The following is a 27,173-nucleotide window of genomic DNA, read 5'->3' on the forward strand; positions in this document are numbered from 1 at the left end:
ACAGAGAACGTCCTCTCCGGATCACTTAGAGTCCCGTAGGGAAGAACTCACAGGATTAATCTGTGCCTCTTCTGTTTTAGTTTAAGACAAATTATGTTTGCAGATCTGTTTGTTATCTTTCCCGTTCTCCCAAATGGTGCACCCCACCTCGCCTTCTTCCGTGTCTTCCAGTTTGCCAGAATATTCAGCACTACCTTCAGCTGGCAATGGAAGAGTCTGAACAGGCTAGGTTGCCTAGAAAACCTAATGTTTTAGCTAATGCCACAAGGTGGTCCAAACACCATCAAATCCTGATGCAAACAGGAGCAACCAAACATATCGCTCCATTTTCCCCCTAGAAACATTTGATACCCAACTGCCTCAATGACCCAAATGCTGGGGGAATGTGCTCTTTAACTTAAAGGAGTATTCCACTTTTCAAGGGTCACCCAATACACCACACATGGATTATCAACATTCAAGGAATAAAAATAGACACCGCCTGGGGCGCCTGGGTGGCTCAGTTGGTGAAGCGTCCGACTTCAGTTTGGGTCATGATCTCGTGGTTTGTGGGTTCGAGCCCTGCGTTGGGCTCTGCGCTGACAGCTCAGAGCCTGGAGCCTGCTTCGGATTCTGTGTCTCCCTCTCTCTCTGCCCCTCCCCTGCTCATGCTCTGTCTTTCAAAAATAAATAAACATAAAAAAAAGAAAAAATCCTAAAAATAAACACCCACTTAACACTAACAATGCAGTGCCACTCAATAAATATTGACAGAAGGAGTAAATGCTGGTCCTGACTCTGTGCTTACTGCTGGGAACAAGGATCAGAGCCTGAAAAATTGAGACAGTTGAACAAATTTGGCATATTTGGCACCATCCAGACTTTTTCCTTCTTTTAAAAAAAAAAAAAACAATCCTGTCTGGTGGCCATTTATCATCTTCATGCCCAAAGGAAAAGGTAAAGAACAAAAATGATCTGGGAATGTGAGGTTTCTAGTTGTTGAGTTCTGGTCAGCCAGGGACACACTGTGGACCCAGCACCGCGTCAGGGAAATTCAGTTGACCACTAGAGCCGTGTCATTCTCACGGCTGGAGAGATTCTTTCAGATCTTTGGGTTTCGACCTCTGACACTGGAAACCTACAACCTGAGGTGAAATGTGAGGCTTGCCCAGGGTCATAATGGATGGCAGGTGGCTGGTGCCTTGGTGGGGGAAGGACCTGTGTCTCCTGGGTCCCAGGGCTCTTTCCTTAACATCACTTAGCTGATGTGAGGGGTCGTATGCACCCACTGCTTGGCCTAGACCCACCTTGGGAACACAGCCAGCCCCATGGGAACCTAGCTGGGTATGAACACAGAAGGGGGCCAATCAGAGGCCTGTGGGTGCTTCTGGATTAACAGAGGCCATCTGGGAGACACGCTGGACTTCTAGTGCCATCTGCCCACGCTGGATGTCCCCACCCCAACCATGACCACCTGTTAAGTCCCACATGCATGGGAAGTGATGCCACCCCAGGCCACAGCGGACCAGTAGAAGGCTCAGTAGACCAACCGCCACGGGTCTGGTCTGGAAACACACTCAGAAGGGGGACCCCTCGGCCCACGCTTCTCCAGATTCAGATTCCCACAGCTCTCCTATGCAGAAGGGGTTTCTCATTTGGACACCCGGGAGAGGGTGTGTACAGTGGACTGAGGGCTAGACCGGAAATCAGGACAAGGTAGGGGACCTCAGGAGGGTCCCCCCATCCGTGGATGTGGGAGGACATCTGAGGGCCCTTTTGACCCCAACGTGGCCCGTTTTGTGCATCAGCCCCTGGTCTCCGGTGGGTACCTGACTCCCTCGCCAGTAAGCGTCTGGATGCGGGGTGAAGTACTATGCCTGGCACACCGCAGATTTAGGAGATGCATGATGAATGAGTGAATGAATGCCGAAAAGGAGTTAAAACCACAACGAACATCCAAGCAGGTAGCAATTCCAGGAAGAGCAGAAAGGACGGNGAGGCCTACACCCGTCCCGGGGGCAGCAGAGGCCGCAGGGAAGCCCAGGCCCTGCCGAGCCGAGGGTCTGACCGGCCCCGCGGGCCGTCGGCCGTTACCTTCTGCTCCAGCGTCCTCTCCAGAGCGTCCACGCGGAGCTGCTCCTTCCGCAGGCTGGCCTGGTAGGCGGCCTGCTCCTGCTGCGCCTTGCCTCGCACCTGCGCGATCTCGGCATTGGCCCTGCGGACACAGGGCGGCGGGTGCTCAGAAGGAATCACCCTGGGGCGCCTGGGGGGCTTAGTCGGTTAAGCGTCCGACTTTCGCTTAGGTCATGATCTCGCGGTTGGTGGGTTCGGGCCCCGCGTCGGGCTCTGTGCCGACTGCCAGCTCAGAGCCTGGAGCCTATTTCAGAGTCTGTATCTCCCTCTCTCTCTGACCCTCCCCTGCTCACGCTGTCTCTCTCTCTCTCTCCTAGAAATAAATAAAAATATTAAAAAAAAAAAAGAAAGAAAGAATCACCCTTCCCGCCATCCTCCTCCCAGCTGCGGACGTGGGAACCTTCTGGCTCCAGGGTCCACCACCCGGGGGCCTGTTTTAGGAGCCCAGGAGCGCCCCCCCATCTCCGGCCCCAACCCCCATTCCCATGAGGCCAAAGTGCTTTGAGTGGGCGCCCTGGAAATGACAACATGCATCCTTCACTTCTCAAAACGCTGAGAGTGCACTGTTATCACAAGCCACACAGAAAAAACACAGACGGATCATCGGCTCTTCCTAAGCTGAGGTCACTGGGGCTCCCAGCTCGCCCTGGCAGGGGTGCCGAGAGGCCGTGGGGCGGACCCGAGGCTGCGCTACCTGTCCAGCTTCTCCTCCGCGTGCACCTTCAGGGCCTGGTACCTCTGCTCTTCCTTCTTCACTCGGGACAGATACTCCTGCGCACATTTCTTCAGCACCTCTTCATTCTGACAGGACAGAGGACAGAGGTCGCACCCACGGAAGAAATGCCCTGGGTGTTGGGAACCCCAGGAATTCCCCAATGCTGGCGTAAGCCTGGACGGCCAAGCCCAGCTCCCTGTGATCTCTCCCAACCCGTTCCACCTGCTCCCGCCCCACAGGCCCAGCCCCCTGCTCTGCCCCGACACACACACACCTTGCGGAAGCCTTCAAGGACCTCCTTCATCTTCTCGTATCTCCTGAAGAGATCGGCCAGAGACTTCTCCACGGAGTTCAGGTCAGCCAGGGCCTGCTCCTTCTCCAGGACCAGCTGCTGGACGGTCTGGTGGGAGACTGACTTCTCCCTCTGCTCATCCTCTGACAAGAGACACCAAGGACAGACAGTGGGACCGGAGGCTCCCAGCCTGGTCTCAGGGGCCACCGGGGCCTCAGGTCGCAACTCAGTCTAAGCACGGGGCGCCCCAGACTTGGGACGGACCCGCTCCCCGAGCCCGGCCAGACACCGCCTCTAAAGGAATAAAACGCACAGCCTCAGCACCGCAGGCCTGGGCCTTTGCAGTGTTAGATGGGATGGAAACCAGCCACTGCTCTTTAGCCTGATCACTGCAGACCCCTAAAAATCGACATTCAAGGCCTCGGTGATTCTATGTGGTGCTTGACGGCAAACAGATCCATAAAGTGGGGGAAAAAAATCACTCCTGAATTTTGTGTTGAGCCAGATAAAAAGGAACAGTAGTCTGGGCTCTGACGAACAGGTCTTTCTACGTATTATCGCCACAAAGACATGGTTATTGCAAAAGAAAAAGGTTTCTTCATCCTTAAAACATCCCAGGAACCAAAGCCCACAAAACCCATCAGCCCTGCAATTCTGCTTCGCACAGAAACGGACATTTCCTTTGATACAGCAAATTTCCTGAACTCCAACAGATTGGAGCTCTTTCTGTCAATGCGAGTTTCCCAGTTATGTACATGAGGATGAATTCTGGCCCAGTTCAGAGTGGCCGAGCCTAGTGAAAGCACCTGCACTATCCTCCGACCCCACCACCAGCTCTACCCCGAACATCTTGCAAATCATCTCATATTTATGGGAATGGCTTTCTCTGACCACTCGACATGAAAGCCTCTTGCCTGCACGGCACCATCTTTCATGTGCCAACACATCATGGGGCTGGGTGGGCGACGAACCATTCGCTGCCATCTGTTTGGACCTCTGGTGACAGCAGACGGCCGGGGGAAGAGAAACCCCCTCTCACAGCTCCTGGGGGAAGGAGCCGTGCTGGCCCGACCTCCCGTCAGCCCCAGGTCACGAGCTGCCCAGGACTGCCCCCACAGGCAGATCGCTCTGGAAATGAGGACACAAGACAGCAGCTAGTGCCCACTGAGGCACTCCACACGTCAGGTGCTGTGCTGACTGTGTGATTCACTTAATGCTCCTAAGCCAGCACCCAGGCGCCAGACTAAACTTCCTTAAGTAAAAAACCGGGTCACTCAGCTCCAGCTCGGAGCCCCACAGGGACCCCCTGAACACCGGGAGTAAAATCCAAACTCTGTCCCCTCTGCTCCAGCTGCAGTGGCCGGCACACCCCAGGCGGTCCTGTCCCAGAGCCGTGGCTCCAGACACTCCAGGACTCCCCTCTCACTCGGGTCCTTCACACAGGCCACCTCCCCAGAGGTGCCTTCCTGAGCACCTGCGGGAAACGCCTTCTCCCTCCTTTCCAGTCCATTCTCTTCCCAGCAGCAGTCAGACGTGCACACACACGGGTGTACGCCAGCTGTCTGTTGCCTAGAGTGCACGCTGCCCGAGGGCAGGCTCTTGAGTCTTGTTTTATCCACATCTTTATCCCAGCGCCTAGCACAGAGCCTGGTTCTCCGGGTGCCTCAACACCTCCACACTGTGAATGAATGAGTAGAACCTGGCAATCCAAACCTCAAGCCAAGCTCATAACCATCTCTCTCCGCCGGCCTGTTAGCAACAGACCTGGAAGGAGGAAGCTCCCTTAAAAGCAGGGGGTGCTGGGATTCAGGAGTGCACTTGTAATGAGCGAAGGTGTCGTGCGCAAGTGTTTGCACACCTGAAGCTAATATTGATTGCACTGTATTTAACTAACTGGAATTTAAGTAAAAACTAAAAAAAAAAAAAAAAGCAGAAGGGTGCTGCTTCAGGTTTTTTCCCTTAGGTTCCTGACGGATGGGCATCGTCCTATCTCCTGAAGTTAGGCACATTGTGGCCGTGTGCCGTGGAGGAAAGAGCCCAGAACCGGGGCGGGTGCACGCATCCTGGGTTTCAGCTTCAGCTGTGATATAAACGTGCTCAAACATCCCGACTCTCGGGAGCTCAGGGCCTCGTTTCCAAAATGAAGGGGTTGTCACACACGAACATGCGCCTGAATCAGCGGGGGCTTGTTTAAACACAGACGGCGGCACCCCACCCAGAGAGTTCTGATCTGGGAGGTGGGGCCGAGAGTCTGCATCTGTGACAAGTTCCCTGATGATGCTGAGGCGGCCAGTCCAGGGGCCACGCTTGGAGAGCCACAGGCCCGAAGATGTCTGATGTACCTCCACCCCTGCCTCCAGAGACCCCCCCCTGTTGCCGGGGCAGAGAGGAAGGACCCAGGTACCAGGCTGTGACTGCCCAGGTTCCATCCTGGCTCTGACTCTCACCAGACTCTGGCTCTCTCCTTCACCTTGGGCAGGGTTTTTAACCTCTGGGAGTCTCAGCCTTCTGAGCTGAAAGAGGGGCTCATAGTACTTAACTCACGGCATTTGGGGGAAGAATAAATGAAAATGTATATAAAGCCTTTGACTCGTAGGAAGAACCCAGGGTCAGTGACTCATCCCCAACAGCATCATGGGCACCCCCAAACTGGCATGATGGCGCATCTATCACTCACGAAGGGGCAGCTTCTAACATACAGCGAGGAAAGAACCGCCAGCAATCTTGCTACACCCAGACTCCTCAAAGAACGGATGCTTCACGGTTTCACCAGTAACCAAATGCTTGTTTTTACTATGTTTAAGCCGCTTCCTTAGCCCTCAGCACACGGTACAATGCACATTCTGGGCGGCTCTGAGGCCACGTATGCATTTCACTCGGCTTGTAAGAAGCCATTTATCAAACAGAATCCATTTGATTTCCTGGATCTGAGACTTAGCTTGCCTCAGGTTTCCTGCCCTCCCCATAAATGCTTGTAAAAATAGAAATTTCCCGGTTCCCAGGAGACGGAGGAGGTGAGAATGCATCACAAATCTTTTTGTAAATTACAAATGCAGTCCGGTTCTTCACGTCAGGAAATCAGTCCCAAACTCAAAAGGCTCTAGACTCGACAACAAAACAATGCCCCTGGAGATTTTTCTGTTGTTGTTGTTGTTTTTTTCCAGGCAAAACATTGTTAAACCATGNATAGAAACAAACAAACAAACAAACACAAGTTGCAATGGGCAGGTGTCAAATTAGGTGAAGAAGCGTTTACTTACCAGGCTTGCCTGTTTGTTTTGCAAGCAAAGGGCAAGAAGCAACAGAAAATGGAAGCAAAACAGATAATCAGGGCAGTTGTTAGGAAAGCAGAAAAAAAAAATCAATTGCAACAACCTGAATGCAGAAAGCACAGAGGTCTCTTTTTGTTCTGAATCCTAAATATTCAGTATCTGAACTCGAGAGTGTATTCTCTCTAGAAACACGGGACGAGAACGGACGATGATGGCAGGACAGATGTCACGCTGGCGTGGAACATTTGCGAGGGGACACGGAAGCCAGAGAGCCGGGCTGCCGCCAGGAGGGGCTAGTGTAGCGGGGGTGAAGTTTTGACTTCAAAACGCTACTAATGTTCCTTCTGTCCCAAACTGCCAAGCTCTTGGAGCTTGAGTTTTCCCTCCCACCAGGGACGCAGGTTACACGGATGCAAAGGAGAAGAAGGGAGATGGGAGGCTGGTATGTTTCCTCATACGGGGACTCGCAGCCTGCCCAGAAAGGAGGCAGGTCCCACCCGCAGCGAAGGTGGGTCCCGGCTGTGCCTTAGCCCCACGCCGCCGTCTACAAGGACACAGGACCTGGAAATCTGCAGTGGCCCTCACCAATGCCCTGCAGTAGTGACTGACCGGTGACAGCCACAGATGTGCCAGCTGCTGAACAAGGCGGGTGCCCGAGGATGGGGCACCAGGAGGGGACACGCACTGTCACAACAGCCCTGGGTGACAGTGCAGCCTGCAGCCAGAAACACTGGAGAGGGCTCACGGAGCCAGCCGCTGGCAGCGCTCAAACAGCCCCAAACAGGAAAATGCTCAGAGGGGTGAGATCACAGCTCTTGAAGAGAGGGACCCTCTGGCCAAACATACCAGGTGTCCCCGGGGGAGGGGGTGCGTAGCCTTAACCCCTGCAGACTGAGCTCCACCCACTCAACTTGCCTAGAATTGAAATGTTCTTTGAACTACTCTCACCGGCAAATAAGCTTCAAGGAAATCGGGGCTGAATAATCTTTCTGTCCAGCAGGGACGGGCCACTTATGTCAGGGAGAGAGATCCTTACTCTTCAGTTTTTTGAAGAGGGAATGAATGTCTACTTATATCAAAAATAGGCAGCTGAGTGCTAGCAAACGGCTCTGGGCAGCCTTCTCTCAGGGGCAGAGGCTCGTGGCCTTTTACCCCCATTTCAACATGGGCCCAAGCATCATCGCCAAGAGCCAAAATAACAATATAGGACTCTGAGATGCAGAAGGATATTTCCAGATGCGCCACGGTAGGTCTGAGTGACATTTTCACAACCTAAGATTCCAGGAGGCCAAAAGGCTGTGCTCAGCGTGCCAAACATCATATATTGGAAGACATAAATCCTTCCTGACCACTTTTACAGGCAGCTTTGGGTCCAAGAGTTTTGGGGTTTTTTTTTTTTATCTCATCCATATGTATTCATAAACTCTTATACCAATTTAATAAAGAGGTTCGTTTGATAGAAAGCATATGCCATGAGCTGATCCTTAGAAACACTTAAATAGACTTTCCCCGTGATCTGGGAGAAATGGCCTCTATTCTAATAAATCAAGATTAAAGCTCCTTCAAATAGAAAGCACTCAATTGTCGGCCTCTTCACCATTCCCAAGCCTGCTCTCTTATTTATCTTTGCGACAGGCTAGAGGTGTGGTGGTGTAACTCAGATCCAAACGTTTGAGAGAGAGGCATCATCTGTTAACCCAGTGTCCAGCTTCAATACAGAAACTGGTGTGTGGTGAGCTGGGGCTTTTACTCCATCTGTCCTTAGGAGTATAAGATTTTTTTTTATTCTTATTCTTATTATTTTTTTTAAAAGAGCCGGGTGGTCTAGAGCTCAGCACTTTGGAGGCCAAAGCAGCGTCAGGACTGGCCGCCAGGGACGCTGTGCTAAGGTGGATTCTGAGTCAATGGCCATCTCAGTGAGATCAGGTAACGTGCAGGGGAGAGTGGGGAGGGGGACAGGCGGCTGGACCGCAATGCATGCCACCATCCTTGCCCTAGAACCCTGCGTAAAGGCTGAGTATTTTGTCCTTCGAGTCTAGGTTAGAGTTGAGGGATTTGATTCTTAGTCTCTCTCGTGAGCAAACAAATCCCCCAAACACCCTAGGAACCAACCCAAATCTCTCTCCGCATGAAGTGAACAAGTCCTGGACTAATGGTGGCCGTTGATGTAACTGCCACGGCTTCTCACAGGCCTGAATAATTCTAAGGAACATTCTAGCAGGTGTTTCCAGGAAGCCCCCAGGCTCACATTCTGGGATGCTCCGGTCCCTCGGTGAAGAGTGCTCACTTCCGCAGCACACAGACTAAAATCGGTCCTCCCTGAAGGACTTCATGCTCTAAGAGGGGCCAAAGGTGAACACACTCTTGAGCATCTAACTTCAAAGTCCTCCCCATGGTTCAGAAGCCCCGGGGAGGCTTGAGCCCACCAGTCAAGACACCTACCTATCATCTGAGCGATGGTCTTCTCATACTCAGCCACTATTTTCCTGTAAGAGAAGTAAAAACATGCTGCAATCATGATAACAGAATGGTTTCTAATTGACACTAGGGTCCATGAGCTAGATGGAAGCCTGACCAAGTCTTAGTTTTTTTCCTTAAAAGTTTATTTACTTATTTTGAGAGCAAGAAGGAGAGAGAGAGAGAGAGTGCAAGTGAGGTAGGGGCAGAGAGAGGCAGAGTCCCAAGAAGGCGCTGCATTCTTAGTGTAGAGCCCAATGCGGGGCTAGAACTCACGAACCCGTGAGACCCCGACCTGAGCTGAAACTGAGAGTCAGATACTTAACAGACGGAGCCACCCAGGCGCCCCCTAGAGGACAAGTCTTATTTGTCAGAGTTGGGTCACACCTCTCGGCTCACCTCCAACCTCGCCCCTCTTCCTACATACCTAAATAGGTTCGTTTTCCTAGGGCATGACTCTGAACACACCATGCCCCTGGGCAAAACCTTTGAAGTATCCCTACTGCACACTGAGAAAAAAAGTTAAGGCCAACCCTTCAGCCTGACAATCAAAGCCTTCCAAAACCTGAGCCTGATCCCTTTCATCAATCTTACCTCCTTCCCCGCCATGGTGGTTCAATAAGAACACGTGAGTTTTTGCTGGTCTGGGATTTCTCACCACCATGACCCTGCCTGTGTTGTTCACCTCCCCTCTCTATCTCCACCTCTCATAGTCTTCTCTGCTTCTCAAGGTCCAATTCAAGTGCTATGTCCTCCAGGAAGCTTTCCCTGATTTCTCCCCTGAACGTCACGACATTTTATCTGAATCTTCCAAAACATCTCACACATCTGGCATCACAGTACATCAGCAGAAGCTCCTCAAGGCCCAGGGGCCACTACTTGGTCACGGACGATGGGGTGGGGGAATGAGGGATGTAGCACTTCTTAGAGGGCCTCAACAAACCTTAGCTATACAAAAGCACGAAGATCCCCTGCTTGTAAGATGGCTTCACTGCTACCCCCAACGGGAAGGACCCAGGAGTGAAGAAGCCCTCTCTTCAAAGTCAACCTTCTGGAAGAAGACTTGAGAGTTTCACCTACATTATCCAATAGTTCTTCTCCACAAGGGACCCAAGAACCGCCAACCGCTACCAGATCCAGGACCCCTGATCACAGCTGGCCCTGCCTCTCCCAGCTGTGTGACTCACACAAGTCGGTCACAGACAGTGGGGGCTCAGCTGACTCCCTGCTATGGTGAGGATTATCCTGCACCTTGACTTTCAGGGCCGTGGGAGAACTGAATGAGGTCAAAAGACCAGTGAAAGCAGAAGGCATTCTGCAAAGTCTAAAGGCGTCACACCTGCTGGGTGTCTGTCCCTGGATTCTTGACCTTGGCCGCAAGGACAGTGCCTCAACCAAAGCCAACCCGCAGCAAATAAAGGCGACCACGACATGAGCCCACTTGGGTTCTTTCTGAATCCTACTGATTCAGAAGCACTCTACATTTTCTGTAATTAAACAATACCTCCTTGTACCCCTGAATCACAAAACCAAGATGGACCCATGAGGCTGCCTGACCGGGACCCATCACTGGACCACAGCAGGTGGGGGATGCGTTCTTCCAGAGGTGCAGGGACACCAGGGGCCCGAAGCTGCTTCGGTGCTGCTATATTTGTGTCTCCTCCTCACAGTGACCTCAAGGAGCGGTGCCCTGATTGTCCCCTGAAGTGCTGATGGGGCTACTGAGGGCACAGGGCCAGGCAGGAACTTTCCCGGAATCCCAGGGCTATCAAGTGGCAGAGCTTGGATTCGAATTCAGACGTCGGACTCTGGAGCCTTTATGCCTTGCTGCCTCGAGGTGCTGTGATTCTCCCTTTATCACAGACGAGGAAAGTCAGCCTAGAGAGTTCAGGAACAGGCCCCAGAGCAGCTAGGAAGCAGAGTGTGAGCTTCCCCTGGTCTGGTCTGGTTCCAGAGGGTGGACATTTGGGCCTTCAAACACGAGAGCAGCTGCACCAGCGGGCGACTCAAATCCTGCCACACTGGTTGGTAAACAGCACTCCCTGCCGAACCCAGAGGAACAGCTTCTCCCGGGGATGCAAAACAAATCAGGGATGGGGCTTCTAACCTTCCCAGCATGCCCTGCTTTCATTTTCAGGGCAGGCAAAAAATGAAAGCCATGCTGTCCCCTCCTCTATTCCCCTGTTGAAAAAGAGAGAGAGAGAGAAAGAAATTTTCAAATGACACCACCACAGGGCCTCAGTGTGAGCCTGTGAAACAGCACACTAGGTTTAACCTCCAGAAGTGGTCACAGAAAGCATCAGTAGGAAGAAGGAAGTACCAGGAGAATTTTCCGGAAGATACTATTTGACCTAGAAAACAGGGGATACAATTACCTAAATAACTTGCTACTTAAACAGTAGCCAGGGGCTACCTGGGTGGCTCAGTCGGTTAAGCGTCCGACTTGGGCTCAGGTCATGATCTCGTGGTCCATGAGTTTGAGCCCCGCATTGGGCTCTGTGCTGACAGCTCAGAGCCTGGAGCCTGCTTCAGATTCTGTGTCTCCCTCTCTCTGCCCCTCCCCCACTCATGCTCTGTCTCTCAAAAATAAATAAACGTTAGAAAAATTAAATAAAAAAAAAACAGTAGCCAGGAACGTAGCCGATTCTGATAATTAACCAGCAGCTGCTATTGCAAATCAAGTGCACTATAAATGAACTAATTCTTGAACCAATTTTTAAAAATTCATCTATTCCCTGACTCCCGAACTTTGAGACTTGAAAATGAAGCAAGCCTGTTAAGGAGTTTCAACATAGCACCAGATCTTCTGTCTTGTTAAAAATGATCGTGCTTGAATTCATCTCTTCCCTTGCAACTGGAAAACACATGTGTCAAGTTCAGCTTGTCCTGAAGAAAGGCAGGGGTGTGGAAAGGTGAACTCTGCCCCCAGGAGCGGTTCTCAGGCCCAGGAGCGGGGGGGGGGTCGCACCCCCCAGTACAGAGCTCACTAACCTAGGAAGCCCGGGGCCACGGTGTGGGCCCAAATTTCTTAAAAACGCCACTTGGCGATACAATTTTTAAGATCATATCCCAAGGGCAAGTTCTACCCCAAGAGGTGGTTTCTTAGTCTCTAAGATGATGATGAATCATGAAGAAAAATGAAGGGCAAAAAGGTGCATCAGACATGACAGTAAGAGAGGCAGGCCCCTGGGTACCATGGAAAGAGTTGGGGTTTTGCAATCAGAAAGGTAGAATCAAATTCACGTCCTTCTGCCCAGAAGCTCCAGGACCTTGGGCAAGTCACCTAACCTTTCTGAGCCTTCCACTGTCAGATGGAGCGGACGATCGCTTCTTGAGGGCCGTGGGGAGAAACAGAGACTGTGTGCCTCTGGCCAAAAACACAGCTCATGGCCCATGGGAGGCACTTAAGATGTGGTGGCTGTTATACTTCTAATACAAACGCAGCAAATGGAGAGATAAATCACTCAAGACAAAATTCTGGAGATAACCCAACTGCTTATCCACTGAGACTGGGGAAGTTCACTTTGTTAGAACCATACATGGACCATTAAACCTGTTAAACGATAAGGTCAAGTTGTATAAAAATCTATCCAAGATTTACAAAGTTAAAACAGAATATAGGCTAATGTACAGTTCCACTCTCCGCTTTGGAGGAAAAACAGAGTCTGTATAGACACTTTCACACATTTGCAATCAGGCATGGAAAATCCTAGGGGCGCCTGCGTGGCTCAGTCAGTTGAGCGTCCGACTTCCACTCAGGTCATGGTCTCACAGTTTGGGAGGACGAGCCCCGCATCGGGCTCTGTGCTGACAGCTCGGAGTCTGGAGCCCACTTCTGATTCTGCGTCTCCCTCTCTCTCTGCCCCTCCCCTGCTTGTGCTCTGTTTCTTTCTCTCTCAAAAATAAATAAACATTAGAAAATTAAAAGAAAAAAGAAATGGAAAATTCTTGGGGCGCCTGGGTGGCTCAGTTGGTTGAGTGTCCAACTTTTGATTTTGGCTCAGATCAGGATCCCAGGGTCATGGGATGGAGCCCTGCTTCGGGGGATTCTCTCTCCCTCTGCCCTTCTCTCCCCCACCCTCTAAAATTAAAAAAAAAAAAAAAAAAGAGGGGNTAAGCACCTGACTCTTGATTCCACCTCAGGTAATGATCTCACAGTTTGTGCGATCGAGCCCTATGTTGTCCTCTGTGCTGACAGCCTGCTTGAGATTCTACCCCCCGACCCCGCTCCTCCCCTGCTCATGCTCTCTCTCTCTCAAAATAAATAAACTTCAGGAAAAAAACAAGAAAGAAATGGAAAATTCTTGGAAGGATATACCAAAAGCGGTAGATAGCAGCGACCTGAGGGGAGTGGACTTAGAGGCTGAGTGGGAAGGAGATTGGCTTTTCATTTGCACGTGTATTTATTTGTCTGCAATACTTAGCTCAGGTGCATGATATTTCAATAAGAGTAACATTATTAGAAATACTTTGGTGAAAATATAAACCTTGTCACAAAGAACAGGTGCGTCTTGGGAGGACCTGGTTCACGGGCCACGGCAGCTCCAGCTGCTACGAGACCGCAGGTGGGCGATGCCCCAGGGGCCAGAGAGTACCACCACTGACCTCATTTCCATCACCTCCCGCCTGCTTTCTTCGTATTTAGCCTTCCACTCCGAGACCTCGCTCTCCTTGGTTATGATCTGGCATCAGGGAGAAAAAAGAACGGTGAGCTCTGGAGGAGCGAATTCGGATCCGAGCGATTCGCACACCAAGAAGGAAACGCTGAATAAATGCAGAATTAGAACTTCCCACACCAAACAATAATCGGATTCAGAGAACTTCCCCGAGCGCGAGACAGAAGAAATACGTCAGATATCAGACTTCCGCAATGCCCACCAGGGAGCAACTAAAAGCCATGTGCTTTTTGTTATAAATCAAACATGGCCACAGAGGCTCATTAAACAATAGTGTCCGGGAAGATCAAAGCCTGGTCTGGTACCCGCCTCTGACCACGGTGGCTGCAGAAAAAAGTCTGGGTCCAAAGATGCTGGCTTTGTGAACCACAGGTGTAAATGTATTTATTTACATGCGGCAGAAACCAGAGCTTTTCCCGGGGCAAGCAGAGCCACCCTCCTCCGAGCCACACACGTACCTCTGCTCTGGCGATCCGGAGCGCGGAGTCCAGGTCAGGCTGCTGGAATAAAAGTCCTGCGGGCTTGTCCACCTCGGCCGTCCCGATGCGGGAGTACAAGGCTGTTTTAGAGATGGGGACATCCGCTGGGTGACCAGCTTCTCTCTGTGGAACGGTTTTTAATTAAAAAAAAAAAAGTTAATATTACTCATATGACAGAGGATTTGCATTCATTCTCTTGTGAATGGTTTTGGAACAAAGAACATCAAAAATATGAGAAAATGCTCAGATGGATGAGTGGGGACAGGCTGGATACAATCTACAGAGATCGATCATTTTGCACCTGCACAGGCAGACAAAGGGGCTAATGCCAGAGGCCGCCCCAGCTCCCCGCTTCTGGAGTCAGGCCCGTCTGGAGCCTGCTTATCACCGCCATTTATCAGACGCAGAGGCATTTAGGCATCGAGCTTAAGAACCAAGGCCGTTCTCCAGCAGGCTCCGCTTCCAAAATAAAAGCCGGATGGTGAACGATGTTGAATTCTAATCTCCGTTCGCCTAGTTTTGAATAACTGCAGATCTGATCAGTTTTGTAAGACTGTCTGCATTCCAATTTGGGGAACATTCGCTCAGCCCCGTTTGGAAGGATATGCTCACACAAAGCTCAGGGCCGACCGTGGCTATCAAACGTCACCTTCGACAGCCAGTTTCTAGGCGCCCCAAGGTAAGGGTTACTTTGCAGTTACGTCGCCTTAAGGCTGCCGTGTCAATGGCAAAACTGAAAACCAGATCAATGACAACACCCCCATTTCCTGGTAAGACCCTCAACAGATGGTGAGATTCTCTGCCCTCTCCGGCAACCGACACTGGCTCGACTGGACAGGGCAGTCACTAGCCTCCTGGGAGGGAGGAGAGGACCCCGGTGACTCTTCCTCCCTTTGCACAAAAAACTCAGCCATTTCCAACACACTTGAAACGCGGTGTTAGGAGCGTGGTCAGCCAGCCAGCGCAGCCTGGCTGGTGGTCTAGTTCTACTGCCAGAGAGACCAAACCAAGCACACTCGCAGTCCTATGCATTAGCCTCCGCACTATCATGGCTGTCCAGGCAGACCGCCACCCCTGGTGACTAGAGTCCAATTTGAGGTGGAGTAATGGTGGCATGCCAGTCGGNGGGAATTTACGAGACGTGGGCAGGAAACACAACACCTGGTGCCGTAGAGAGAGATGTGCAGAAAGTACAGGGAGGGCTGCTCTTGGAAGCGGAAGCGGATGAGGTTAAAGACTCAATGGTGGGGGGCATGGGGGCACACCTGAAGGTTCTCTATCTTCCACCCCAAGAACAGGCATGCTTACCCCCCCACTAAAGCATCAGAAAAAATGAACAATAACTTAGAAAAACTCCGGCAGAAATTTAATGGATAGGACTGGAGATGACGGAGTTAAGGCCTGTTAGTCGTATGCATGCACAGTGAATGACATGGTTTTGGGTGTCCTACAAGTGGGCTTGGTTTCACCACCCCTGCCCGGTCTTGAGTAGTTGGGTTCCCTCTGCAGTGGGACCTGGATGATCACTCCACTCAGAGAGGGGAGCACACGGTCCCCTGTTCTACCAGACCCTGGAGATATACTCTCGTGTCACATGGGATGCCACGATCTTTCCGTCCTGAGGTCCCTAAAGAAGCTTCCAGTGCAGGACACTGGACCAAAACCCAGGAGCTGGCAGGCTGATCTCTCAGAAGACAGAGGGCCACCAGACCAGAGCTCCGGAGCCTTGCCTGTGTATGGGTTGATCTCTGCTGTTTGAAATGTTTTCGAGGCTCTACTTGCCATATGGGAAACTTTTCATATGTAAAGTAAATAGTAAAGGAAGTAAATAGACTGCTATACCTAGACAATAAGACTCTGTTTGTATTTATGGAGAAAATTCACCAACACAAGATTCTGAACAGAATTTAAAAAAAAACAACAACTGTTCTGTCACTTTTTAAGGAAAAGGGTTCTTTGAAAAGAAAAAAAACTAGAATAAAATTTCAAAATGGAAGGATCCTAGACACCATCCACTCATCCTGGTCCTCTGGAAGATGAAAAAATGGCAGATCTAAGTGATTTGGCCAAAAGGTTTTCCAGAATGAGATTCAGTTCTGACTCGAAATAAGCCAGCTCTCTGAAGTGTGAGGGGAAATGAACTTAAAACTAACTTTATCATACGGGGCAGAAATGAAATCTGACCACTTCAGGAAGTGATGTTCTTAGAGCTGCCCGAGTCCTTTGGAAGGGAATGAAAAATAAATAAATTAATGAGCTTTCTCAGTAAACACAATAGTTAGCACCACATCCAGTGATTCTCTGCCACCTTTCATCCTGGCCACCTGGTGTTTTCAATAAAGGAACAGATGACTTCAGAATCCATTTGAATTACTGCCTGGAGTCTCTGCATGTTAATGAAATCCAAGGTACACACCCTGTTTTTCTCTTACAACCAAGAATTATTTCTAACTGAAATAGGTTTGTTTCTTGCTGATATTTTAACATCAGGCTTAGATTAAGCTTTGTTCGTCTCACCGAAGCCCCCACTCACTGCTGCTTTAGAGAATCCCCAAAGCCAGGAGAATCACAGGGTAAAACTGTGAAATGGCCCTGACTCAGAAGAAAAAGCACGAATGAGCCTTTGGAGTCAACATCCAAGCCCTCAAGCCACTCACTCAGATCTTGGTCCCTGATTGGACCCTCTGGGGCACTGCCACCATCAGACCAGCAGAGCTCGAGCCTGGGGCCCTTCTGGCCTCAGGGTCTGCCACACCCCCAGGCTCACAGCCCCCCTTATGGCCAGTTCCCTGTCTCCAGGCCTCACGGGAAGCAAGGTGGGATCTCCCTGTCCAGGCTGTGGGAGGGGCGTGCACAGGGTGGGGGCCAGGAGTGTAGGTCAGGCTGGGAGCCCGTGGCAAGCTAGGTCAAGGTCATGGAGAGGGGGCACAGGTTGGGACGCTTGGGGGGGTGTCCAGGCCATGTGGTGCCAGGCGGGGCCTCTCGTTGGGGCTGCTGCATCCAAATTTGACCGCAGGCAGCTCTGGAGCTCGGGATGACACTGGGTGTGTGCCCTCACCCACTCCCACGGGAGGCGCCACCTGCCAGCGACTGGTCCCTCCTTCCGACTGAGTCAAGAAAGACATGTCCTCAGTCCCTCTCCACACAGGCTGCGGGCCATGACTGGAAACTCCCCAAACTGGCAAATATAAGCTGAAAGCCCCATGCCGGCCCTCTGTCACCGCTCTGCTCTCAGGCTGTTCCTGCGGCTTTCAGGCGCGTGCTGGTCAATGTGGGGCGTGGTGGGTGGTTTCTGGTCAAAGCACGAGAGAAGGAGCCCGTGATGTCAGGCCACTCGCCCACACAGGCTGCCCCAGACCTACCTCCTCCTCCTGCCGACATGAAATCCAGGCGTCTGCCTTTATCGGCCAGGACTCGTGGAGGAATCCAACACTGCGCGGGAGATTAGCACCCTTTCCCTCCCTAACTAAGGGGCCTGCTTCTAGGACTTCCTCTGGTCCTAAGGCTGTGGTTTATATGACTCTTATTCCTACGTTACCCAGACACACCCTTTGTTCTTCAGATTGGGGTCCCCTGAACCGGAAAGGCCAACAGCTTTAGAGATCACAACCGGTATCTGTTATGGGCACAAATCCACCCCCTGCATGCCCTGTACCTGTTTGTGAAAGCCACACAGACAGGACATTTATGCTCTATCTATTCTGGTTACATTCGGGGCTCCTGCACCGCGCAGCCGGCCACCCTGGCCAGACTATCCCCCAGGAGGTTACGATCGAATTCACTTTGGCCCAAAGGGAGCAGAAGAAAAACACTAAGGAGCTGCAGCCCCACACCCCGGGCCCACGGAGTCTTCCTCATTTCTAACATCTCCTGACTAATGAGACAGGAAACCCCACTGCAGAGCCTCGAAGGTCAGCGCAGCTGGCTGTCGGTCTGAAGGGAAATGTAAAGTGAAGCTGCTCGAAGGAGCAAGCAGAAATCGCCGCCACCATATTTCATGTGGCTTTTCATCCTTCCGAGTGATTTCATTTTTGTGTTAGCATCAGTTTAAGACCATGCTGCCAAAAAGACTGGGCTATGTCACCTGCAGCTGAAATTTATGGGCAGAAAAGAAGAGCAAATTGGATACACAGCTGCTGTTTCTCTTTCTATACATCAGCAATTTCCAAAGCAGTAAAGGGGCAATCAAGCATCTACATGAACAAGAAACCCACAGAAACCCAAAAAGCGGTACAAGTTACTAGTGCAGAGAAAAATGTTCCTTATGCTCCAAGACAGTTCTGCCCCCAGGAATGTTTCTTTTAGCATCCTCTTCTGCAATGCATGAGGAGGTGGCTGGGGCCGTCTCTCCGACCCACATGCAGCAGAGTCACGTGACAGTATTTTCTATATCGAAATCGGGACACATGAGAGAAGAGGCTGTAATTGACAAGAAGTCAATGGCCAGCCAACCGGTTACGGGTCAAGTGTCAAGTCTGATGCGCCCTTGGAGGAAGGAGGCAGGGGCACGAGACATTCCAGAACATTCCACCCCCAGTCTGAATTCTTACTAGAATGTGCTCAATTCTGCCTCTGGCTGCTGGACAGGAATATACTGTATTCACAGTGGCCAAAGTTGAAGCAATTCATTCTGTCCCTAGGCCACTGCCCAAGGGTATCAAGAAATAAATCTAATGGGGAAAAACTCATCACCGCTTGATGCTTTTTAAAAATCTTTCTCGTGGAAATTAAACCCAAGCTTCTGGGTTGACCGTGAGAACAAGGACGTCAGCAATGTGTATTAACATTCTCGCCCCTGTCCTGGGTCCTGGTGTTCCCAGTCTGGACACCCACAGTGTGACCGCCTTCTTTCACTGAGTGATATCTCTGGGAGGGAGCTCCCCCCGACCCCCTTTGCTCCAGGGAAACCACACGTGGGAGGCCCTGCGGGCATGAGCAGCACATGAACTTTGAGGCAAAACCAAGTGAGCTGTGAATTGAGATGGACAGTCTCCATTTGGAGACTGGAGTCCTCGTTCCCGCTGGGTCAGTGAATCACTGTCAGGCCTTGGGCCATTTCCATGGTCCCACTTCCCCATCTGTAAAATGGACCCCGGAGCCCCCTACAGTAGAAAAGCTGTGAGCATCTGATCGGAGGCAACCGAGCAGCTTTCATTTATTGTGCACCTACTGTGTGCCAGGCATGGCGCTGCCCCTCCCCCCATCTGTACAGCAACCTGCCACCTTGCTGTTAGTAGCCTCATCTCACAGCTGGAAAAACAAAGGCCCAGAGAGGTTCACCAACACGTTCAAGGCCACAGAGCGCACCGGGCTGCCCGACTCAGGGTGGGGTGTGGGGGGTGAGCACGAAGCAGGTCCTCAGAGACCGCAGCTCACCGTCAGCCCTGAGGGTGGGGCTGACCCTCACAGGGCCTGAGTTTGGCATGTCTTCAGTGACTCATTCAAATTGTTAAGAAAAACGTCTCCAAACCTGGAAGCCAGCCAGCCAGAGATTTCTGCATGCTCGGTGAGTATCATACTCTACTCTTGGCACGGATGGCCAACTATGGTGTGCGGCTAAACGGCCCAATGCCCCATTTTGTAAAAAGGGTTTATTGGGACACCACTCTACCCGTTCACCTACGTATTGTCTGTGGCTGCTCTTAAGCCACAGTGGCAGAGGTGAGTAGTTGTTACAGGGACCAGATGGCCCACAGAGCCTAAAAGATTGACCATCTGCCCTTTACAGAAAAGGGTTGCTTTTCTGTACTTCTATTGACTCTGGTCTATGGGTCAATCCAATATCTCAGGAAGGTCCTGATTCCACTATTTACTATTGATTAGGGTCCGGTCTCCTTACAGTTAGGTAGTAACTTGTAGAAAATAGAAAAGCTGCGGGACACCTGGGTGGCTCAGTCCATTAAGTGTCTGCCGCTTGATTTCGGCTCCAGTCATGATCTCACGGTTTGGGAGTTAGAGCCCCGTGTGGGGCTCCGAGCTGACCATGCAGAGCCTGCCTGGGATGCTCTCTCTCCTTCCCTCTCTACCCTTCGCCCACTCTCCCTCTCTAAAAATAAATGAAACTTAAAGGAAATAGAAAAGTTGCAATTTATGTTCAGTAGGGACGCAAGTGATTTTTACAGAAAACAAAACCTCAAAGTTTACATGTATGTCTCTTGTTTAGCCAGTATTAACCGGTTTCATATCGAACCGTAAAATAAGATTGCAGGAAGGTTCTAGACTTCTTTATTCCACCGACTCTACACCAGATTCTCGTATTTTCCTCCATTCACCCGGCTTTACCACCCTGCTGCTTCCTTCATTACAGAGTTAACTGGATCTTAGGTGTGAACTCGGGGTCTATGAATGCAAGTTAGGCTTTTGGCTTTTTAGAAAATTTTAGACAACTCTGTAGAACACCGGCATTGCCTGCTTAGCCAATGGTTAGCAAACAAACTTCTGGACCACACCGCATTCTCAAGAGGCAGTGCACGGCAGCAGCAAACCCGTACCTCGGTCTCCTGGCGGCCACGGAAAGCCAGGGCAATCTGCCTGGCCAGCTTCAGGGCTTCTATCCGCATGACGGCAAATTCTAACTCCTCCTGCCCGAGAGCGGGGATGAGCAAACCGCAGGGGAAACGCATCAAGACAGGATGTCAATGTTTTCCACATCCAAGAAATGAATGTGCCACGTGATGTGTCATGACAGGTACTCAGGAAACACACACGCTCCGGCTTTCTTTCACAATTAACACCTCAGCAGATCATGAAATAAGTGTTTAATTTTTTTTTTCCTAAGTGCCCTTTGGAATATCTCTTGGGAAGTATCATGTGGTCAGGTACGACAAGATTTTTTAAAGGGGGTCACAATTTTTACTGCGCCCTTTCCTTCAGATTCTTTCCTTTCGTTTGCTTAATGTAAAGTTGGCCAGCAATTTCCATGAAAGGTTTTGCATTCTCAAGCGACTGCTCACAATCTCTCTGGGTTTGCTCTGCAGGTCTTAGTATAGTGGATATCAAATTAAGCTGTCAAATTTATGGTATGGAGTGGCTAATTGTTTTGGTTCCAGATGTAAGGCCGAGTCCAGATGTTATCTCAACGGGAGTCTGAGACCGTTCTCCCGTATATATAAATAGTGGGGCTTGACGGTGATCTAATAATACCCTTGGTTCGGTGAATAAATCACAGAAACTGCTTTTGGGGCTATCAAAATTTCTGAAGAATGACTGTTTGGGTCCAATTTCCAAATTGAAATACAAATGTGTTGTCCGTATGTAATCACACAATTTATATCATCTTGGCGTCTTGGATTAAGAACACCCATACGTCAGTCTTTGGGGGGGGGGGAAGAGATTTCATGTGGAGCGTTTCCAGAAATACCTCATTCAATCCTGCCTCACTGCACTTGGGTTTCGGAGTTCATTCTCTACTGAGGTTTTCACAAACTCCCCACAAGGTCACACGTGGCTACAAACCTGAAGTTTCTGAGCAAATACTGGGGGGTTCTTTTCTGCTAAGTCGGGTTCCAGATAGTCAAGCGCACCACAGAGAGAGGCTGGATGAGCTAGCCTGCTGAGGAGGGCGTCAGCAGAGGCAAAGGAGCCCTCAGGAGCAGTCTGAAGGCCGGCAGAAGAGGACACAGAGGAAAAATAGAGGAGACAGAGTGATATCGATTCCAAGCAAGGACCACGCACCTATTTGCTGCACGTTCCTGGCTTAAGGCTAAACAGAATGTTAGTTAGGTGCCAATACTTTCCTTTTCATCTGGGGACTGATTTCCCCATGCTGGTAATGGGCATCTAGAGGTTGATGGGCCAAACCCCCTCCCCAGAAGCACAGCCGTAGGTGCCCTCCCGCACCATAGCCCCCTCACCCTCTGACCAATCGGTGGGAGAAAAATTACCATTTACTTATTTACTTGAAAGTCTCGGGGTGAGACAAGCCAGTTGATGGGTTTTCCAGCCATAATATAAGCCATCGAGAAAATACCTCCAAGTATAAATATCATCAAAGGTTTGGGGAAAGGTCATTTGCTATATAAAGGGAAGATGATTTCAAATGAAAACGTGGCTGTCAGTAGATCAGAAAGACTTCAACGTCAGAAGCCAACTGTGTAGAAGTGGAATCGTGCGCGAATCCCTTCATAGTGTCTGGCTGAGAATTGTTTGAATCCCATCTACTCTCTGTTTGCTAATATTTTCCCAGTATCTAACGGCCACACAGTAGGTGCTCAATAAATGTTTGATGCAGGAGATAAATGAATGGTCTACTCATATAGAACAACAAAACTGACACTAATAGTAACTAAATCAGCCGTCTGAAATTCCCTTGGGGACGGCTAAGAGGGAGGTAAAAAAGATGAACATAACATTCACCTACAAGGATGATCCACTGTAGCTGTTCAGGGGATCTGCCTGCCCTGCAAGGCTCCATGGGGGCTGGGAGGGGAGAGGTACAGCCCTGGTTGCTACACAGGAGGGATTTCCCAACACCAAGGCCAGGAAAGCTGACTGTTCCCTAAAAGGAGTGTCCCCTGCCCGCTATTCTCTGCCCTGTGCCGCAGAGCACGGAGAAGCAGGGGAGAGACTGAGAGCCGCTCCAAAGCAACTGTGGAGCCCCAAGGGACTAACACGGAAAACCAATAACCCCGAAGGCAAATAAAACACTGAGGTGAGAATTGCAAAACCACACTGGTGAGAATGAAGAGCCATAGCTCTCTCGTGGCTACGGGGGAGGGGTCTCCTAGGCTGGCTTCTGTGGTCCAGGGATTGCGTGGGGCCCCATGCCTGGTCCCAGGGGAGTATTGCTCTGAAGGCCTGGATCCCTTGGTGATGGGACTCAGCTGGCCCAGGCCTCACCCACCGTGATCTCGGGCCCCACTTACAATTTCAATCGCGTCTGAAGTGGTGCCCAAGGTCATGGCCTCCAGCTCCTTCTGGGATGGTTTCTCTGGCACCTGCAAGTGTGGCTCTTGGTTGGGAGCCAGCCCTCGTGTGACGGGGTGCTGGATCTTTGCGCCGGCATTCACAAGGGCTTCAGTTTCCTCGAAACTTGACCTGAGGGAGTGAAGAGCCTCTTTACTTTCCTCATGGGAAATCCCACTGACATTGACCAAGATGCCCTCAGTCAGTCAACATCCCGAGGGATCCTGGACTCCCAGGGCTGCATTCCCAGAGGGAAGTGGGGCGGATGCTGGGTGGGCTTGGAGCCCACAGGCTGTGCAGCCTGAGGGAAAGGGTGGTCCTGCTCCGGAGGGAGAGTCAGAGGCACAAATGCCACTGGCTGAGAGCACAAGCCCTGGAGGTAAGCAGACCGCCTGTCCCTTGGCTGTGCATCCTTGGGGAAGAGACTGGGGACTGTATCTCACTTTCCTTCTCTGTAGGACAGGAGACAAGATGGCGCCCTGTGGCGACCAAAATGAGATGCTACCTGCGTACAGAGAGCACTTGACCCAGAGCCCATCACCAGTACCGTTGCTGTAATAACGTCGCCATCATCATGGAGTAGGTTTGGGAAAGCAAAGCAAGAGCTTTCAGTCCTGCTCAGAGAAGGGGCAAGTAAGTGGGGGCAGGAGGGTCCTGAGCACAGAGTGGTGCCACCCTTCCTCCATCCAGCGTCACACAGCTCAGAGCGGGACCCCGACAGATGGGAACTCACACGCACATGAGCAGTAAACTGTCCCAGGCGTCACACGGAAGCCGGCCCTGTGACTCGTGCTTTCCTTCCAGCACGTCGGTTTAATGCTCCCAATGGCACTGGAGGAGGGTCAGCCCCTACCCCACACAGAGTTTGGGGGGCTGCCTCATTTAATTACAGGGCCAGTCTTGTTATTACCCTCACTTTACACACGAGGAGACTGCAGCACAGGAGGGTCACATAACCCGCATCAGGTCACACACAGCCAGTAACTCAGGGTCTGAGTGTGCGGCCGCTGCCTCCCCACAGGACAAATCCCAAAACAAAGTTGTACGGGCCCTGGGGGCGGGGGGTGCGGGGGTGATCGGAGGGGCTCACGCATTCAGCTGTTAACAGATTTCTCTTTAGGACAAAGGACAGCTGGAAACGCAGCCCCACGCGCACATCCATGTGGACACTCAGAGACCGAGATGTGGGCCGCCGGAACACACATGAATGAAAGCAAGCCAGGACAGCAGTGTCATGAGGCTCAGAGGCTTGGGGACGGCTGGCCAGACCCATAACTCTCCCCTCGTGAAAGTCATACCCTGAACATGGCGTCGGGGACTCTGACGTCCGGACCGGGGGAGACTTGACCGGGCTCTCCTGAGAAGTGTCGAACATAAGGTAGAGGGCCTGCTTCTTCGGGGCGTCATCGTCCTGCTGCAGGGACCAAGGCACATGTCAGCTCGGCTACAGGTGGCCTGAACAGGCTAGAGAGACTGAAATGCAGAGGTTCCCGGGCGCCTGGGTGGCTCAGTCGGTGAAGCATCCAACTTCAGCTCAGGTCACGATCTCATGGCTTGTGAGTTTGAGCCCCATGTCAGGGTCTGGGCTGACAGCTCGGAGCCTGGAGCCTGCTTCAGATTCTGTGTCTCCCTCTCTCTTTGCCCCTCCCCTACTCATGCTCTCTCAAAAATACATAAACCTTAAAAAAAAAATAAGAAAGAAATGCAGAGCTGTCTTCAATAGAATAACTCATCTGGGAAAAGCCTTCATTCTTGAGCCACCCAGAAGGGAGGAGCCAGCAGGTGCTGGCCAGGAGAGAGGAGAGGGGAACAGGAGGAAGAGGAAGGCGGAGACAGGAAGCATGCGCCTGTGCTGCTGGGAACACTGTGGAGGGGGGAGAAATCGTCAGGCGTCGGGGTGCTGCACGCTGCCTGCTCGGTCCCCCAGCATTTACTGGCCAGCCTCTCGGGGTGAGGAGAAACAGAGGGGTAGGAGAGCCCCCCCAGGCTGGGTGCCACCCACAGCCGAATGCGGGGGGCGAGCATGGTGGCCGGGTGCGGTGAGCGCCTCCATCATGGTCTGCTGACTTAGAGCAAACGGCAGGCTGGAAGCAGCGATCACAGCATCCACGAATGATGCAAAGAGAGATAAAGATCCAAGCAATGTATCCGGCGCGTCAGTGTCACAGGAAGGTCTCCCGGCACCTGTGGGCCTCTGATGGCATCACTGGACAAGAGCACAGAGTAAGAGGTCGCGCTGGGAACCAGATGCCCTGGAGGGGGAGACAGCTGCCCATCACAGCCACTTAAATGACAAAGGGATGGCGACGTAGGGGAGAGGCATACGGTCAGAAGAGTCAGTCTTCACTTACATAAAGCATTTCTTTTGAAGAACACAGGTAACAGTACACCACCTTAGAAACAACCAAACCTTTCTTCCACCTTTCTAGGGAAACCTCTGACTAGTTCTTTCTCAGTCCAGGGAAGCAACTCTTTTATTTTTTTAGTTAGTTAGTTAATTAATTAATCAATCAATTAATTAATATATTTATTTTGAGAGAGGCAGGGAGAGAGCATGAGCAGGGGAGGGACTGAGAGAGGGGAGGAGAATCTCAAGCAGTCTCTGTTCTGCAAGTGCAGAGCCCGATTAGGGGCTCAAACTCACACACAGCGAGATGGTGACCTGAGTCAAAACCAAGAGTCGGACGCTCAACCGACTGAGGCACCCAGGCGCCCCCTCCCCACCCAGGGAAGTAATTTTGCAGGAAGCCTAACTGTATTCGATCCTCTTCTCCCTGAAAACACCATCTCAAGTGGACTGAACACACACCTGAGACCCCCAGGCCCAGCTCACCCTTACTGTGCACCGAAGGATGCTACACACAGAGGACCCTGGCTTTGGGCCCTGAGCTCAGAAGGCCAGTCTGGCCTTTTCACAAGAAAGGGAGGGAAAGCAAGCACATCCCCTGCTGGCCTCAGGCAGAACTTACAGGTAAGGAGGAGCCAATTTTCTCCATGTATTCAATTTCATAGGAGTTTCTGTAATCCAATTCTGCAAAAGGAACAAAAGGAGAGTTAGCATCAGGGAGAAAGAAGAAAAGAAAGAAAGAAAGGTTTGGGCCAGGCAGGGTGGGGTCCGGAACCAGACGCTGATCTCTGAGCCTGTCCACTGACGAGGTTTTGAATTTGGCTGGTGGGGAAGGCTCCGCTCAGCAATTTTCAGACCGCTCGTAGACCTCTGGCTGCAAAGGGGCTTCTGCTGTTTGGGAGCCCGAGAGAGCCCAAGGGAATTAACCGTGAGCAGCACAGATCTGGCCGCGAATAGGTCTCTGCACGAAGCACCGAGTTTTCAGAAGAGTGTGGTTTGAGTGTTGTTTTCCGCTGTCAGCGTCCCGTGCAACACGGAGAATGTTCCCATCTCCTGAGGACATTCTGGAACTGAGATTTTAGCCCCAGCCGTACTCTGAACATACATGGTTCCTTCATGGCTGCTTGGAAGAGAAGCTCTGCAAGTCACCTGGAACATTCTGTCAGGGCCTGCAGGGTCGGTCCAAATCGATTTTTAGATGCAAAGATGATTCAAGTCCAAAGAGGTGGAGAAATGACCTATTTCAAATTGACTGGAGACCTCAGGCTGGAAAGAAAAGTCCAGAGGCTTTCATTGGAGATGAGAACCCCTGAGTCCCTCGGGGGTCCGGGCAGCTCCATGGGGATTATGGGTTCACCCTCAGCTGAATTCTCGGCCCGGTAAGTGGATTCTGAGCACGTACGACGTGCCTCAACTGCTGGGCACTGTGGATGTGGTGGTGAACCAGACCGGAAAGGACGCTGTCCTCACAGAAGCCACAGCTACGGCTACCAGATGGTTCTTTCTTACTTGGAAAGAAAACCAAGAGATGACATGTGAGCTGCTCAGAAGGCAGTGGGACAAGTGTATCAGCGGCAATCCCAGAAGCCGAATGCCTGGATTTGTTTTTAAAAATTTTTAATATTTATTTTTGAGAGAGAGAGCTAGAGAGAGAGAGAGAGAGAGCGTGCGCATGCGCGCGCACACGTACAAGTGGGGGAGGGGCAGAGAGAGAAAGGGAGACACAGAATCTGAAGCAGGCTCCAGGCTCCGAGCTGTCAGCACAGAGCCCGATTTGGGGCTCGAACCCACAAACTGTGAGATCATGAAGTCGAAATTGGATGCTCAACTGACTGAGCTACATAGGAGCCCCCTGAATTTTTTTTTTTACACAAAATACAAACAGCAGTTCTGGAATAAAGCACTTCCACATCTATGTA

At 51.3% G+C, this 27,173-nt stretch overlaps 1 protein-coding gene across 8 annotated transcripts in view; it reads right to left on the minus strand.

Annotated features, from left to right (window-relative positions):
* Window positions 1-27,173, minus strand: part of TACC2 (transforming acidic coiled-coil containing protein 2) — a 204,041-nt gene that overhangs the window by 3,895 nt on the left and 172,973 nt on the right. For 6 of the 8 annotated variants that reach the window (XM_077779592.1, XM_077779589.1, XM_077779594.1 and 3 more), the window contains 9 exons: window positions 25,877-25,938; window positions 24,206-24,321; window positions 22,868-23,039; window positions 13,983-14,126; window positions 13,454-13,530; window positions 8,834-8,877; window positions 3,102-3,262; window positions 2,807-2,913; window positions 2,074-2,194 (listed from right to left, as the gene is read on the minus strand). In XM_077779592.1, coding sequence (XP_077635718.1) covers window positions 2,074-2,194; window positions 2,807-2,913; window positions 3,102-3,262; window positions 8,834-8,877; window positions 13,454-13,530; window positions 13,983-14,126; window positions 22,868-23,039; window positions 24,206-24,321; window positions 25,877-25,938 — 1,004 coding nt within the window. Of the gene's footprint in view, window positions 1-2,073; window positions 2,195-2,806; window positions 2,914-3,101; window positions 3,263-8,833; window positions 8,878-13,453; window positions 13,531-13,982; window positions 14,127-20,494; window positions 20,585-21,458; window positions 21,600-22,867; window positions 23,040-24,205; window positions 24,322-25,876; window positions 25,939-27,173 lie in introns of all 8 variants that reach the window. The other 2 variants (XM_077779596.1, XM_077779591.1) reach the window with 2 other exon arrangements.

The sequence above is a fragment of the Crocuta crocuta genome, unplaced genomic scaffold (assembly GCF_008692635.1).
Source record: "Crocuta crocuta isolate KB4526 unplaced genomic scaffold, BGI_CrCroc_1.0 scaffold138, whole genome shotgun sequence".
Classification (NCBI taxonomy): Eukaryota; Metazoa; Chordata; class Mammalia; order Carnivora; family Hyaenidae; genus Crocuta; species Crocuta crocuta.